This window comes from Denticeps clupeoides, chromosome 1 (assembly GCF_900700375.1).
Source record: "Denticeps clupeoides chromosome 1, fDenClu1.1, whole genome shotgun sequence".
NCBI lineage: Eukaryota > Metazoa > Chordata > Actinopteri > Clupeiformes > Denticipitidae > Denticeps > Denticeps clupeoides.
In genome coordinates, this window is record NC_041707.1 from 36,668,575 (window position 1) to 36,684,559 (window position 15,985).

The 15,985-nt window shown below is 47.4% G+C and overlaps 2 protein-coding genes and 1 long non-coding RNA gene across 3 annotated transcripts; 2 read left to right on the forward strand and 1 right to left on the reverse strand.

The window, feature by feature from the left end:
• The first annotated feature begins 166 nt into the window (after window positions 1–166).
• acadvl (acyl-CoA dehydrogenase very long chain) lies at window positions 167–13,005 on the forward strand. Its single transcript, XM_028985970.1, has 20 exons — window positions 167–479; window positions 678–747; window positions 1,146–1,223; window positions 2,252–2,324; window positions 2,409–2,473; window positions 2,561–2,695; window positions 4,130–4,274; window positions 4,445–4,574; window positions 5,497–5,622; window positions 5,906–6,104; window positions 7,437–7,541; window positions 8,303–8,389; window positions 8,484–8,546; window positions 9,562–9,663; window positions 9,763–9,860; window positions 10,798–10,870; window positions 11,171–11,243; window positions 11,343–11,415; window positions 11,766–11,841; window positions 11,987–13,005. The coding sequence occupies exons 1-20, from the start codon at window positions 406–408 to the stop codon at window positions 12,122–12,124; spliced, it is 1,983 nt and encodes a 660-aa protein (XP_028841803.1). The 5' UTR covers window positions 167–405; the 3' UTR covers window positions 12,125–13,005.
• A 49-nt stretch (window positions 13,006–13,054) lies between these two features.
• LOC114793900 (odorant receptor 131-2) lies at window positions 13,055–15,221 on the reverse strand. The gene is made up of 2 exons (XM_028986090.1): window positions 14,195–15,221; window positions 13,055–13,958 (listed from the first exon to the last, which is right to left on the reverse strand). Exons 1-2 carry the CDS (start codon window positions 15,133–15,135, stop codon window positions 13,898–13,900), a joined length of 1,002 nt encoding a protein of 333 aa, XP_028841923.1. The 5' UTR covers window positions 15,136–15,221; the 3' UTR covers window positions 13,055–13,897.
• LOC114794146 (uncharacterized) lies at window positions 13,672–15,761 on the forward strand. The gene is made up of 2 exons (XR_003750309.1): window positions 13,672–13,943; window positions 14,152–15,761. It is a non-coding gene; the product is annotated as an uncharacterized LOC114794146 (long non-coding RNA).
• The last annotated feature ends 224 nt before the right edge of the window (window positions 15,762–15,985 follow it).

Sequence of the window (15,985 nt, forward strand, 5' to 3'; positions counted from 1 at the left end):
TAAAAGGCGCAATGCGCGCACACATCAAGGATCAAGAACCACGAACGCGCCCAACTGTTGCCACGTCCGTGTATATTAAGCGACATTAAACAAATAATGTTGTTCGGGTCTAACCGGGGAATTTTAGTAACTTGTCCGATCCTCGCACTACAATAACTCCTACATCAGCTGCCAAGGTCTCCTCTCGGTTTACTTATTTTGGCCGGTTGCGGAGATGCGGAAAGGTCGCGCGTTCTCGCGAGATCTGGCAACATCGCCCCTTCGGCGTCACCTACTTCCGCCAGTCATCCAAGGACGACAACAAAACGGGAGCAGCGCTGCACACGTAACCGGGACTTGTCCGAGCCAGCGACCCTCTTCTCCTCTTAAAAACACCCGATTACAAACGCGCTCCGTGGCCGAATCATGCTGCTGCGAAAGTTGACCCAGAGTCCCGCGTTGTGCGGCACGGTCCTCCGCCTCCCGTCGTCAGTTCCCGGGTGAGTGATCGAAAATTGCATTTAAACATCACACACGCATATTATTACATTCCAGAGGTCTGTAGTCGTGTGTATCTCGTAATCGTATTATTAATATTATCATTTTTTTTCTAAACGAGGCTAGTGGCGTAGATGCATATTCATCACGTTCACCACGGACGGGGCTCGAACTCAAGATTTTTTTTTTTTTTTTTAAAGGGTCCAAGCTCAGCCCGCAGCCCTCGTCGCCGCGCAGAATGGCCGGAGGTACGCCAGCCAGGCAGCAGAGGTATGGCGGTCTAACCCGGGCTCGGGGGGTGCAGTGTTCGCTAGACGCGGGTGCGAGGAGTTCTGCGGTCTTTATCTGGGGGAAAGGTCGCGGCGCGTCACGTGGTCGCATGGAATCCGGGTCAAAGGTAAAGCGGCGCCGTAAACCGCGGCCCGCTTTCCCGATAAGAATGCATGGAGTGTAATGTTGCTGTCCCGGCTGGCCTGGTGCCCTTGGCCGTGTCCTCTGGTCCAGTAGGACAGGTCCCGAGGTGACGCTGTGGTGCAAACGATGTAAATAATGAAATGGATGCGTCAAGAGACCACTACGCTGTCCTCTTATTTAAAAAAAAAAAAATGTCCCCCATGTCGTGACATTGGTGTCAGTGCCATGCAGCTTTGCTCTCCGTCTCCCACCAGGCCGTGCTGGACAAGGCGGAGGTGGGCAGCAGCGCCGCCGCCAAGGCAGAGAAGATGGACCAAAAGGCCGTCAGCATGGTACGTAGACGACTGAACGTCCCTCCCCCGTCCTTCTCCTGGGGTGCGTGTGAACTGGAACCCGCTGGGGTTACAATACGACACGATACGATTGTCACAGTTTATTGTGATTCTGCAGACATTCACTGAAAATTTAAACGCAGAGCTGAAATCCAAGACACTGTGATCGGTCTGTCATGTTTTCGCGACTTCACTCTGCCTGAAAATGCCCAGCAGTAATTCATAGTAGCCAGCGGTACAGCGCCATCTACAGGAGTGGAGGTTGTGGTCACGCGCTGGTTGTCACCTCTGCCGACCTCATTAAAGAAGACGCTCAACACCACCAGCCGGTGGACTAAATTTGTATACAACAATATCGGTCATGGATGTCTCTCTATCGATGCAATTTCACCACGTAAAATATCCCGATATGTTGCTGTATCGATGTTTTCTAACGCCCCTAGTATTTTATGAATTTGTTTGCGATCAAAAAACTATTTCCAGGGTTGTAGTGGGTAACACAAACCAGAGGACCTCAAGGCGACGGGTTCAAACCCCACTTACTACCATTGTGTCCCTGAGCAAGACACTTAACCCTGAGTGTCTCCAGGGGGTGACTGTCCCTGAAACTACTGACTGTAAGTCGCTCTGGATAAGGGCACCTGTTAAATGCCGTAAATCCAGTGTGCTACAGAGCAAACAATCTAAACACTAGGTTCTATGGAGCCAGAATTGTGCCACGTATGCGTATTTTCCGGTTTGCACCCGTAAAAAGTAGTTTGAAAAATTTGAGATACGAGAGATATATCAAGTGATCTGTATTTGTGCGCATTTTCAAATGCAAAGCCTGTGGTCTTTTAAATAGATTTAAATTCTCCAGAATTAATCTCAAATATTAATCTCATATATAATTAAAAGACACTGAACTGTTTTTTTTTTTTTTTTGTTTTGTTTTATTACATTCCAAAGTTAAATATTACTAAAAATGCTGTCAGAATGTTCCACTGTTTACTGTACAGTTATTACACTGTTATTACTCCCTCCCACAGGAGTCAAAGTCCTTTGCCGTGAACATGTTCAAGGGCCAGATCAGCACAACCCAGGTGTTTCCGTTCCCTTCCGGTACGTGGCCGCGTTGTTTTTTTTTTTTTTCCCCTGTGCATTTTGTCCGCGGTCGAATGCTCTCACTGTCGCCTTCACTTTCAGTGCTGAACGAAGAGCAGTCGCAGTTCCTCCAGGAGCTTATTGGGCCATGTGGCAAGTTCTTTGAGGTGTGGATTATGTCCGCGAGTGTCTGCTCTCGACGCGCTTTCCTTCGTCGTCGTCTTCTTCTTTTGACTTTGTGTTTGTGTCCGTAGGAGGTCAACGACCCAGCGAAGAACGATGCGCTGGAGAAGGTGGAAGACCACACCCTGCAGGGCCTTAAGGACCTGGGAGCCTTCGGCCTGCAGGTTCCCGTCGCCCTGGGTGGCGTTGGGCTCACCAACACGCAGGTGGGCGCAGGGTCGCGGGTCCGCCATTGTGTTGTCTGAGGCGAGGAATCGAGCGAGGCACGAGCAGCTGCTCGTGCTGTAGCAGCAGGGTGTACGTGTGTGTGCAGCGCAGCACAGCCCGTGGGAGCAAACGGCCATTGTGATTTATTGAAAAGGTTGTGGTGTTCGCACAGCAGGCTTGGGATCCATGCTTTTTTCATGCGGTGATCATTTTCCTAATGATGGTCAATATACAAAAAAATTAAGTCCTTAATTCTGAATTTCAAAGTGACAAGATTGAGCTGTCTGTGACCTTGTCACGCAGGCAAGGTCGTGACAAAGTTGTATACAAGCCACTAATTCCAGATTACGAGCAAAAACACCATTCCATATCAGGGCCATGGGACAGTATTTAATATTGAAAGATTTGTGTATTATGGGGTAGTTGGCCTGAAAATTGAGACTTTCTGGTTGATGTCATAAGGCATCTGATATATTTATTGAATTGTGGCCGATCATCATCCATCTGTATTTTTTTTTACTCAATATTTAGTCCTTGTAAAGCACGCAAAGCATGATGGTAGTCCTCTGCTGCTCAAATAAATTGAAAAAGAAGACATGGCAAGGAGACATAAGAAATATCAAGTGAAATATTCATGTTATAATATTCTATGATAATGGGCAGTAATTGGCCGTGCGGGTTAGGAAGCGGGTCTGTAACCGGAAGGTTGCCGGTTCGAATCCCGAACTCCTGAGGTGCCACTGAGCAAAGCACCGTCCCCACACACTGCTCCCCGGGCGCCTGTCATGGCTGCCCACTGTGATGGGTAAAACACAGAGGACACATTTCATTGTGTCACCGTGTGCTGTGCTTCACAATGACTTTCACTTTTGATAACTGTGAGACCCTTTTTATTGACATTGCTAATTTTAGTTTTGCTCAGATAAGCATATCATCATACAATGTCAAATATGTCTAATATTTGTTTATTTCAGATGCATAAGTAAATCTGAATTGCAATAAATAATTCACTTCTTTCAAATGGATGTGAATTTAAGATTTAATACCTGCATCCAATCAAGTTTTTAGACTAGAATTGTTTTGAAGAGCATGTGTGGCTTTTTCAGGGTGGCTTTTATAGGCTAGTGACGCGTCACTGGATCACAGACACTGTCAGGCGGTGTGTGGGGTTGCTGTTGGGCCCCAGGAAGGTCATGTGGTCTTCTAGTTATTTTAAGGCCTTTTTGTGGTGCATTGCTACACTGTGCTATGTTAGTAACACATGCTGTAACTCGGTCGTGTGACTTCCTCCCTCATGTGGACATCTCATCTACTTGATCTTGGTTATGATCACAGGTTATTGTAAAACATCAAGAATGGACAGTTTGGTTTTATTAGAATATGAGGGTCATATATAATATACTGAATATTAATTAAATCTATATACATTCCAGTATGCTAGGTTGGTTGAGCTTGTGGGATTGAATGACCTGGGTGTCGGAATCACACTAGGTGCCCACCAGTCCATTGGTTTCAAAGGCATCCTCCTTTTTGGCAACCCTGCTCAGAAGGAGAAATACCTCCCTAAACTGGCCACTGGTAAGAGTTTACAACATTCATGTCATGTGAATGATGCAAAAGCGTTTTGTTTCATTTTTTCCACTTATGCCCTTCATGGAATCATTATTGTTATATATATATTTTTATTTGTCTTATAAATAATAAGTCATTTATTAAATTATTTTTTTTTTTTCCCCTCCTCTTTTCAGGAGAGCACATTGCTGCCTATTGTCTGACTGAGCCTTCCAGCGGTTCAGATGCCGCCTCCATCAGGTCCACTGCTGTGCCTTCCCCCTGTGGGAAGTATTACACCCTTAATGGGGGGAAGATCTGGATCAGGTGGGCTTCAGAATGACTGACCTCTTTGCAAGTTTTCATGGCGAAGTAGAGAGCACCCTTGGAATTGGAGATAATTATTTGCAGCGGGTATATAAACAGACTGTGTTCACTAGGGGGCAGTAGAGTCTAAATCATTATAACCCACAAAAACATGATCGTTCTGTCAGCAAGGTTCTTTTACTCATAGAAGCATGCTTGGATGTCACAATTGCAGCTGATCAAGGCATAAATCTGATAAAGTAAATCTAAATGAGATCTTACATCAATTAATAGCCACCTTTTGTTGGCCAGAATAATGTATGCGAACCCCCTGGGTTATTTGATAATTCTAATTTTTTAATTTGTGAGAAAAAGCGTGACATCTGTATCCGGTTTTGAGAAGAACAGTTTTGGTGAGTAAGTTTCATTGTGGTAAATGTGGTTGGAAAGACTTGAAGATGCTTCAGTTCTGGTGCAGAATACTGAGGATTTTAGGGCAAATCTCCCCAAGAGTGGGCGTCCTGCACAGATTACTTCAGAAGTGACTTTGAAGGTGACCAACAAATGTAGGCCTACAAGGTCTGAGTAGAATTGAACCGATCTTTCGCTGCCCAACGTTCGGTTTTTAATACGCTGGACCAAAATTAACTCCACGCAAATTAATCCATAATAATATATACAATGGAATTAGTCTCAACTAAAGCAGGGAGGCCCTCCCCCTGTGATTCAACCAATCCACTCCCTGCCTCTCCAGAACACCACACCCAAAAAAGGTGAATCAGCAGAAAACTGCCGAATTTCTGGCGAAGCGTGAATTTCTACTGTTACTTTCAGTGGCAGCAGCCTGTACCGTGCAGGTTTTTTTTTTTTTTTTTTTTTTGTCTATATTTACGTTTTTTCCCGTTGTGTAACTTGCAAGCACTCCTGTTTTGTGTTTCCACAGTAATGGTGGCATCGCCGACATCTTCACGGTTTTCGCCAGGACCCCGGTGAAGGATGAAAAGACTGGCGAAATGAAGGACAAGATCACGGCCTTCATTGTGGAGAGGAACTTTGGCGGAGTGACTAGGTGGGGTCCATGGCCCAGCCTTGGCTGCAGTTCTGCTCCCAGTAGTCAGTATTTTTTCATGCAGAAATCCAAGCGAGTCTTTCCATGTTGTAACTGGCAACTTTTTTTGAGGAAGTGGTAGTTTGGTAGATGGTACACATATTTACACGGGCCATCACACAGTGGAAATGCGTTGCTCACTAATGGCCTCAAAAATGCCGCCGGATTCCGGTTCGCTTGATAGTGTGTCCTTATTTTTTAATTTTTTTTTTTATTAATTTCTCATGTCTTCTGCCCATCACAGTGGCCCTCCTGAGAAGAAAATGGGCATCAAGGCATCAAACACAGCGGAGGTGTTTTTCGACAACGTGCGCGTGCCGGCTGACTGTGTGCTGGGCGAGGTGGGCGGCGGCTTCAAGGTCGCCATGAACATCCTGAACAACGGGCGCTTTGGCATGGCAGCCGCCCTCTCTGGAACCATGAAGGGGGTGATTGCAAAAGCGGTGAGACCCCCCAGGCTCTTCTCAGGGTTCTTACGGTTATTACAAATCTCGAAAAGTTTCGAATACGAAATAAACACACACACACACACATATATATAACGAAGTACATAGTTCCCACCAGACTGCGTGAGTAACGTTTTTTTCTACGTTTGAAACCAGCGCAGGTCAATAGTATCTTTTCTGGCTTCACGAGGTGGACCGCGTCCATATTCCTTTTAATGGTGACTGGGGCCAGTTTACTCGGAGGAAGAAGACGCGCTGTCGGTTAAGTTAAGGTTTTCGGGGTCGTCATAAGTTGAGTTGGACAATATTCACATCTACACAGAAATTTCAGAGAAATTTCACAGCGTTCATGAGAACCTGCTGCGCCCTGGTGTTTACGCTTCGGCCCTGCGTGCGTTCCGTCGGAGCCCGCGCTGCGGTCGAGGAGCGTCTTTTCTCTTTCGGTTCCTGCTCGTGTGCTGCTGCCTCTCGTATTGTGTGTGTGTTTTTGTTTTTTTCTCGTCTCGTACCCCAGTGCTCAACCAGCGTTGCCACTGTCGCTTCCTCTTCTGCGCGGCAGGCGCGGGAAATTCCCCGGCCGGCTTTGCAGTAGCATCTTGACTTCCTGCGAGAGAGAGAGAGAGAGAGAGGGCCCGCCTGCCGCGGTTTTGGCGGTGTTTAACCTGCGTTTACGGGAACAGGACTCCGCTGCTGACTATATGCGGTGTAAAGCGGGATTCTGGACTCTTCTCGTCCCACCATTACTGTTTTGGGCCAAAGTCTGTTTCGTTTCAATGTCTTTTTTTATAACCTTATATAAATTATTTCTTTTTTTTTTTTGTGTAGGGCGGTTTCATACGGAGGGGAGGGGGTGTAGACTGCCGTAAGACTGCCGGGGCTTCGCATCTTCGTTCTGGCTTCCTCTTTCACTCAAATTCAGCATTTTTATTTCCCCCCTTCCGTTCGCACCGCCGCCTCCGTCTTTTCTCTCTCCTTTCCGACGTGCGTCTCGCTTGGCCCCTCTCTCTCTCTCTCTCTCTCTCTCTCTCTGTCTCTATTTCAGCGCGGTTTCAGTACTTGCGTGGGCAGAGTCTAGAATTAGTTCTCTGCGGGTCCCTCTTTCCTCCAGCGGCCCTCCCACATTGTGGGGGGCGGTGATGTTTGATTCGGTGATTTTGGTGTTTTTGTTGTGTTTGTTTTTTTTTTTTGTGAGGGAACGCGTGTGTGTGTGCGCGCGTCGTTTCAGGATATGAAAGCCCCCGTGCCTCCAAAACGCGGAACGAAATCCAGAAACGCTCCCTGTCTTGCGCTCTGTCCTAAACCTCCACCTTCTGTGTGATTTGTCCCAAGGTGGACCACGCAGCCAACCGGACCCAGTTCGGAAACAAGATCCACAACTACGGGGTCATTCAGGAGAAGATGGCCCGCATGGCTATGCTGCAGTACGTGGCCGAGGTGAGCGGGGTGACCGTAACAGTACGGTCCACCTTGGCCTTCCAGCACATGTCCTCACGCAGGTTACACCACGTCCTGTGCTGAGGTTGTGTAAATCCTTGAACCGCACAATTCACACTGCACTTCTACACAACGCGCTTCTATCTGTAAAATCCGCTAAGTTGTTGGGGATGTTTGATGCAGTACTGTGCAAATCATTTCATGGTTTTATTGTTCCGTAATTGATTTATTTTCTGGTTTAACATACCAGTTCTGTAAATTTAGTCATTGTCACCCTCTGTGACGGACAAGATGTCTTTTTTTTGCATGCATGCATTTGTTTGTGTTTAAATTTAACCAACCAAAACCCACCCAGCCCACTCAGTGCACCTTTATAGTTGTTCTGTTTTACATTTACATTTTACATGTACAGTATTTATCAGACGCCCTTATCCAGAGCGACTTACAATCAGTAGTTACAGGGACAGTCCACCCCTGGAGACACTCAGGGTTAAGTGTCTTGCTCAGGGACACAATGGTAGTAAGTGGGATTTGAACCTGGGTCTTCTGGTTCATAGACGAGTGTGTTACCCACTAGGCTACTACCACCTATTTGGTCACAAGGACGTGTTTAAAATGCACGCAGACCGTGGCTCAGTTTTTCAGCCCCTTATCTCCCCGCCGTCTTGAACGCTGTCTTCACCACCTCAGAGCAAAACGAAGTCCCTTTGCTGTTTTATTCGTACGAGTATGAATGAGCACGTCTCTCTCTCTGCCTGTAGTCCATGGCTTACATGGTGAGCGGCAACATGGACAGCGGCGCGGTGGACTTCCAGATCGAGGCGGCCATCAGCAAGATCTTCGCCTCGGTGCGTGAATTCAGGATGCAGCTTGATATTAGATGGCAAACATCCGCCTTTTTAATTTATCATTTTTTTTTATATGTGTTTTTTCTTTCCCCAGGAGGCCGCGTGGTTTGTGACCGACGAGTGCATTCAGGTCATGGGAGGAATGGGCTTCATGAAGGTGAGCGTGACTTCTGATTGGTCGATTGGCGAGGTTATTGATTCCACCCTTAGCTGAGGTTAGGCTAGCATACGTCAGTGAGGCCTCCGTGAAGAAACTCGCTCAAAGCTAAAGCTCACCATGTTCTTCTTTTTCTCTGGACTGTGTTTGCGTGTCAGTTTAATCGTTGATGTGTTAAAACCAGTTTAGCGGGCTTATCGCATGATGATGAGCTGACGCTCCGTAGTTTGTGGCAATTTTAGAACGTGTCACATGCATTTGCAAATTTGATTTAAGCACATTCATCCCATGACGAGTAAGGCTTTAATTGGCTGTAGGTAAAGCCCAGCCATGTGTTGGCAGACGTTCTGTGGGTCATCATGTGGGTCAGCTCTAGTTGCTCTGCCTGGTGCATTGGGCCGATAGGTGCAAAGTAGGAAGTGAAATGTCTTGAGGAAACATGTCAGCAGATCTATTCACAGCTTTGCGTCTGATCTTCCTCTTCGCCGGTGCTCTGGGTGCTGGGTTAGGTCATGTGCCTGTGATGGACCCGTCTGAAATAGCCGTACGTGTTCCACTCTGCATGACTGTCTGGCTTAGTTTGGCCGACAGGGTTTTCCTCAGATGTGCATTCTTACAGAACATCATGGCTCACCGTAAACTATTGCAGCTTTACAATTTACAATTACATCATTTATCAGACTTACAATCAGTAGTTACAGGGACACGATGGTTGTAAGTGGGATATTTACATTTACATGACATTTACAGCATTTACCAGACGCCCTTATCCAGAGCGACTTACAATCAGTAGTTACAGGGACAGTCCCCCCCCTGGAGCAACTTAGGGTTGAGTGTCTTGCTCAGGGACACAATGGTAGTAAGTGGGATTTGAACCCGGGTCTTCTGGTTCATAGGCGAGTGTGTTACCCACTAGGCTACTACCACCCTATGAACCCGGTCTTCTGTTTCATAGGCTACTAGTTTGACCAGTACCGTTTTGGCCAATGTGTGGGTGTGTTTAACCCCTGTGCAGGACGCAGGCGTGGAAAGGGTCCTGAGAGACCTGAGAATCTTCAGAATCTTTGAGGGCACCAACGACATCCTCCGTCTCTTTGTGGCGCTCAACGGTTTCCAGGTATCAGGATGACTGGACGAGTCGTCTTACACGGCGCGATGTGAAAACAAGATCAGTGCGTGCAGAGTTTCGTTTTTTTTTTCTCTTTTTGCTCCACAGAATGCTGGTAACCAGCTGAAGAGCTTACAGAAGGCCCTGAAAAACCCATTTGGCAATGCGGGCATCCTGACAGGGGAGATCACCAAAAGGGCCAAGATGTAAGAGATTACAAGTAGATTAACTCCATCACTAATCTGTGACAAAATGCTGTATTTCTAGACATTTAAAATGATCTCCATATGTTATAATGGCAATAATTATTACAAAACTAATCATGCATTACATATAATGCAATTATGATTGCTGATGTTCACATAAATCACTGTAAGAGTCAAGAGATCCAGCAGACTGTATGACCAACGGATCTCGAACCGTTGGTTAAAACGGAAGATGCATTTGAAGCCACGATGCTTGACTTGTGCAACTTTTTGCATCATGCTTATACAGCCCTGTGGTAAGTGTGTGAGTCAAGCATTTTATTGGATCACCTAGTGTCTAGATTCAACATGTGCGCAGAATTCTTTGGGTGAAAGGGTGTGAAATTAGCATTTTTACCACTGGAATAAACACATTAGAGTAGCAATTAAAGCTGCTATGCGAATTAGCAGTTCTGAAATTTGACTGTGGGGAAACAGCATATCTGCTGGTGAGATCACAGATTTCCTGCTAGTGTCCAGCCTTTGAGAAGAGCATCGCGAGAAGCTGATCTCACGTGAAATCGTGATTTCCAAAGGCAAGAAAGCAGTGATGTCGCAGTGTAAAGACACGAAGAGCTGAGCGGTGATGGTGACAGGGAAGATGACTGTTTATTAAATGTGTGTGTGTGTGTGTGTATATATATAATCATAAAATAAAGCTCTCCTATTAATAAACTGTACACTGGATAAGGTAAGAACTAAAAAATCAATAGCAAGTTACCGTTCTATGGCTGTCTGGAGTACTTCGTTCTGGTAACAGGCCTCGGCACTCGTGTTAACACGTCGTGATCTCACTACACCAAGACCAAAAATATATGAACGTCTTCTCCAGATCATTTTAACTGGCCGACTGGCATGACCTGAGACTGAAAAACTTACTTAAACTTGTCTTGAACAGGAAGGCTGGCCTGGGAAGCGGTTTGACATTGCAGGGTCACATCCACCCTGAGCTGGCCCATAGCGGAGACCTGGTGAGACCCTTTGAGATTTTTTTTTTTTTTTGACTCATTAAATCTGTATTCCCCCCCATCCCCCTCGGGAAATCCCAACAAATTCTTAGATCCTTTTTTCCCACCCTCATTCCTGGTACTATCCCACGACTGCGTGACTGGAAGTCATTCCACATTTTGAGTAAAGTCCACACACCCACCCGAGCTGCCCTGAGCAAGCTTGAATGAATCCAGCTGTGCAGTCAGCTGAAGAAGAATGCGGATGGATTTGAATACTGAACTCTGTTCTAAAGAAGTCTTTGTTATTTCCGTTTTGGGTAGACCGTAAAAGCAATCGAGCAGTTCGGCGCGGCCATTGAGGAACAGCTTTTGAAACATGGCAAGAAGATTATTGGTAAGAGGCATGCTGGGAATATTAACGAATGATGCAAACTATCTTTCTCTCTCTCTCTCTCTCCATATGGATAACGGATTGGGTTTTATGTTTCCTCAGACGAACAGTTTGTGTTGAAGAGAGTGGCTGACTGTGCCATCGACCTGTACGCCATGGTGGTGGTTCTGTCCAGGTAATATTTGCTCGAGTTTCAAGAATGACCTTCATGGTTGTCCATCTCAAGTTGACTATGGAGAGATTTTGTCCGAAAGCAACTCATTTCATTTGATTTATATGGCTTTTATGATTACACAATCCACAAAATCCTCGCATATTTGCTCAGCTGAAGAGTTTCCCTGAAATAAGTTAATATGAAAAGGCTCGCTGGCACATGTTCAAAATAAGTATCAAAACCGGTAATTTTTTTTTTTACATGTTTAATTGTATAAAAAAGGGGGTGAATTCTGGAACATCTGAATTTTATGGAACTTATCTTGTTAAATAGTTGATTTTCCGTTGCATTGATGTTGTTTCCTGCCACAGGGCTTCCCGGTCCCTGGGCCAGGGGCACTCTTCTGCCCAGCATGAGAAGATCCTGTGTGAAACCTGGTGCATTGAGGTGAGAGTCCACCCACCCACTTTTTCCACCCTATTTTTATTTTTTTCTAGTTTTGTTCTTTCCCTGTCGCCGCCTCCCTCTTTTTGAGGTTCTTGAGGTTTTACCATCTTAATTTAATGTTTGCGCTTTTCCTCTCTTGCCCCAGGCCCATGACCGCATCATGGACAACGTCAAGTTTTTGAGATCCGGCAAGTCCAAGCAGGTCTTTAAGAACCTGAGGTCCATCTCCACAGCCGTGGTGGAGAAGGGAGGGGTGGTCTCTCCACACCCCTTGGGATTTTAAATGGCCCACTTTTGTCACCTTGTCCCCCCTATTTTGTTTCACCTCAACACATTAACACATCGGTCATGACTCAATGTACAAAGCGAATGTAGGATTATCTCTATATACGTGTCCAGTTGTGTGTACTGGAATAATTTAAAACCATAAATGAGTGGAAACAGGGTGTGTTGATCAGTTTTTAGGTTCTTGTGTTGATTGTACATAATAAATGCAGAGTAGTATTGTTCATATACATGCTGTGGTATTTAAATGTGCAAGCTGACTTCAGTAGTAAATTTCTGCCTTACGTCAGTCGCCCAAAGCTCTCCGGTACTTGCAGGATTTCAATAAAGGATGCATGTAAGTATTAAGCAGGGACATTTTGGTCGATTTCACAACGATATGTGGCTTTGAAATCCGTTAAGGCGGTCCAGTTTCAGGAAATTTGAATGCAGTTTGTTCACAGTTGCCATTATTTCAATAGCCGAAGCGGTTAGCGAAACGAGCCCTATGAAGGGTTACGACATTGTCAATGCAATAAATCCCATCCTCCTGCTCAGCCTGCACACCCCAGAGACCTTTTTACACTCCTAAAAAGGAAACCTTCTATTATTTATTTCACAATCGCTGTGCATTTCAGCTCGTCATTCCTCATTCCCCCCTCCTCCCCCAAGCATGCGGACCCCCAGCTTTTCCCCCCCGAGCGTGTCGGTCTGGAGGCCGGCGTGCGGTTCATGCCTCCACACACCGCGGGTAAAGAGAGGACAACGAAAGTCCCCCCGTCCTTGGTCGTCGGTTGGACGCGGGTGGTGAATTAACGTGCGAGTTGGTGGGCGAGTATGCCACGTAGGTCGTGTGTCTAAATGTAAAAAGAAAAAGTGAAATAAAAGTTCTGAGAAAAAGATTCCTCCTCTCTGTCTTCTGGATTCTGTTGTGATGAGTCAATTTGTTTTATTTAAAAAGTTTTTATTTAAATTGATTTAAAAGTGAATCCAGCATCGGTATAAAAACCCTACTCTCACATACAAAATAATTTATGAACCAGTATTTACAGCGATGGGAACAGTAAGACACATTAAGTGCTGTAAGAAAATGACTTGATCACACGACTTTTGAAAGCTAACCACGGTTGGTTTCCTTAAGGCAAGATCTTACGTGGACGTATAAAACAGTTCCATTTACTTTTACAGGATTTATCAGACGCCCTTAACCAGAGGGATTTACAATCAGTAGTTACAGGGACAGTCCCTGGAGACACTCAGGGTTAAGTGTCTTGCTCAGGGACACAATGGTAGTTAGTGGGGTTTGAACCTGGGTCTTCTGGGGCACCCACTAGGCTGGTTCAAGCCATATTCCTTTATCTGAACTCCCATCCTGATTTCCATTCATGAACGCGATTAATCCCAGTTTGTTCTTGGCTGGGAGCAACGAATCAGCACTGAAACCCAGTGGTGTCTGGAGACGTTTTGCCAATGTTGACCGCTCCTGGGTCGTGTCCCAACGTCCGGGACAAGTCCGTTACGCAACAGTGTTTGCATGGAAGTTTTGCGTGAGCAGAAGTGATTATGTTTTAATCCGGGTCCCTGCTTGCACACCCAGTCCACTCGCAGCATCCCAGTAGCACGTGCCAACCCGGAGGAGGCTTCACACCGTGGCTCCACAGGCCGGCCACACCACCGGCTCTTCGAACCCCGTCGCCACGGAACGGGACAGTCGCTGACGCACCTGCTGGGTTCGCCGACCCTTCTCCTGGTCTCACCCGCAGGACACACCGGTCCCGACTGTCCTGAGCGTTCAGACCGGTGACTGGGGTAGCTCCAGTGACACGAGCGTCTGGGAAGTGAGTCTTCTTTCCCTATGGAAATAAAAAAAGGATTATTTTTAATTCAATTAAATTACATTTAAGGCATTTGGCAGATGCCCTTATCCAGCTTTCATGTTACCATTTTTGTGATTAATCACAAAAAATCACTAAAATAATCACAATTTCCAATTTTTGTGATTTTTTTTAGTGATTTTTTGTGACTAGTGATTTTTTTTTTGACTAGTAAATTCGAATTCTCAGTTGGAAGTCGGTTCGTCCCCACCCACCTGGAGTGGGGGTACCGCGGCGCCGCCAGACGCACGGTGCGCTCCAGCACGGCCTTGGCGAGGTTGCCCCGGCGCAGCCGCTCCAGCAGCTCCTCCTTGCGCAGCCCGTACACCACCGGCGCGATGCACTGCGCCAGGCTGAAGAAGGCGAACAGCACGGCGGCCAGCAGCTCCCTGGTGCCCTCGCCGATGTAGCAGCGGCGCGCCGCGACGCGCAGCGCCGCCAGGACGAAGCTGGGCAGGATGTAGGCGGCCAGCTGGACGCCGTGCCACGCGATCGTCCGGCGGCCGGTCCGGTTGCGGCGGCTCAGCACCCCGAGGCGGCGCCCCTCGACCAGGATGCGGACGTAGCTGTACAGGATGATGGCGGAGCAGGCGCTGATCAGCAGCACCTTGTGCACCGCGCCCCTCTGCAGCCGCTCCCGGCCGCAGCCCGCGCCGCTCCGCTCCCCGCCGGGCCAGAGGAACAGGCTGAGGGGGATGATGGAGGACAGGGCCCAGGTCAGGAGCCCCGTGAGCCACGGCCAGCGCCGGGTGCACGTGGAGTCGTAGCGCAGCGGCAGGCAGATGGCCCAGTAGCGGTCCAGCGCCATGGCGGTCAGGGTGAGGAGGATGTTGGACGCGCTGGTGATCATGGCGGTGATCAGGAGGGTGCAGGTGGCGCCCGGGGTCCGGACGTCCAGGTAGATGAGCAGGTTGAAGAGCCAGCACACCGCGAAGTAGAGCAGGGCGGCGAGGAGCAGGTGGACGAGCAGCGCGAAGCGCGCCTGGCCGCGCAGGCGCTGGTCGCGCAGGACGGTGCCGGTGATGAGGATGTTGAAGAAGGCCAGGACCACGAACGCCACGGCCGACGCGCACACGCGCACGTGCACGTAGCTCGCGGCGGTTCCGTTCGGGCCCGCGTGGTGCGCGCACTGGCGCGTCGCGTTGGCGCTCTCCATGGTCTCCGCGCGGTCCGCTACCCCATCGCGTCGCCCCGCCGACAAGTACGATCCTGCTTCTGCCGAGTCGGAGGAAGGAACAGCGACGCGGAACCCTCCTCTCCACGCCCACCCCGTTCCACACCCACCCCGTGACGCGCGCGTCACGAACAAAATCACGATTCACGATGTATGTTTATTGTCGCGATCTGGTGCAAGGCGGAGGCTCTGAGTTCCGACAGGTCGTGGGATGAAGCTGTTATAATTGTTGCTTTCACAAAAGTAATATATCACGTCGGAGGAACAGATCCGATATGTCAATGGCGGTGAAGGGCGAAATGAAATCTCTCGGTCGGCAACCTTTGTAGAACAGTAGATGAGATTTGGTGCCTGTGTCCCGATAACCTGCAAGTGAGCTGCGATTATTTTGATGTCGTCATTTTGAATATTGTTTTTTTTATTTTTGTGCCTGTGTGGTAATTTCCTCAGGGCAGAAAAGTTTATTTGTTAACAGCGGCCTCTGCTGGCCGTGTCTCGCCATGGCAGTTCTACCTGTTGCCTTGTGAGAGGAACTACGAAGAAAAATATTGAACAACTATTTTTCACCAAAAAAAATAACATAACAAAAAAAAAAAAAAAAAAACAAATCTAATAGGAAGCTAACATTGAATATGCCATTTAATATAATTAAAAAAAACATATATATAAAAATAAAAAACAGATACAGGACAGGACAGCTAGCCTTCATTTCATTATCTAGGAATGAATGAGTAGGTACTTGTGTGTCCATATCTGGAACAGTGGTGGCAGAGGTGGCCTAGCATGTAAGGAAGCGTACCCGTAATCGGAGGGTTGCGGGTTTAAGCCTCAC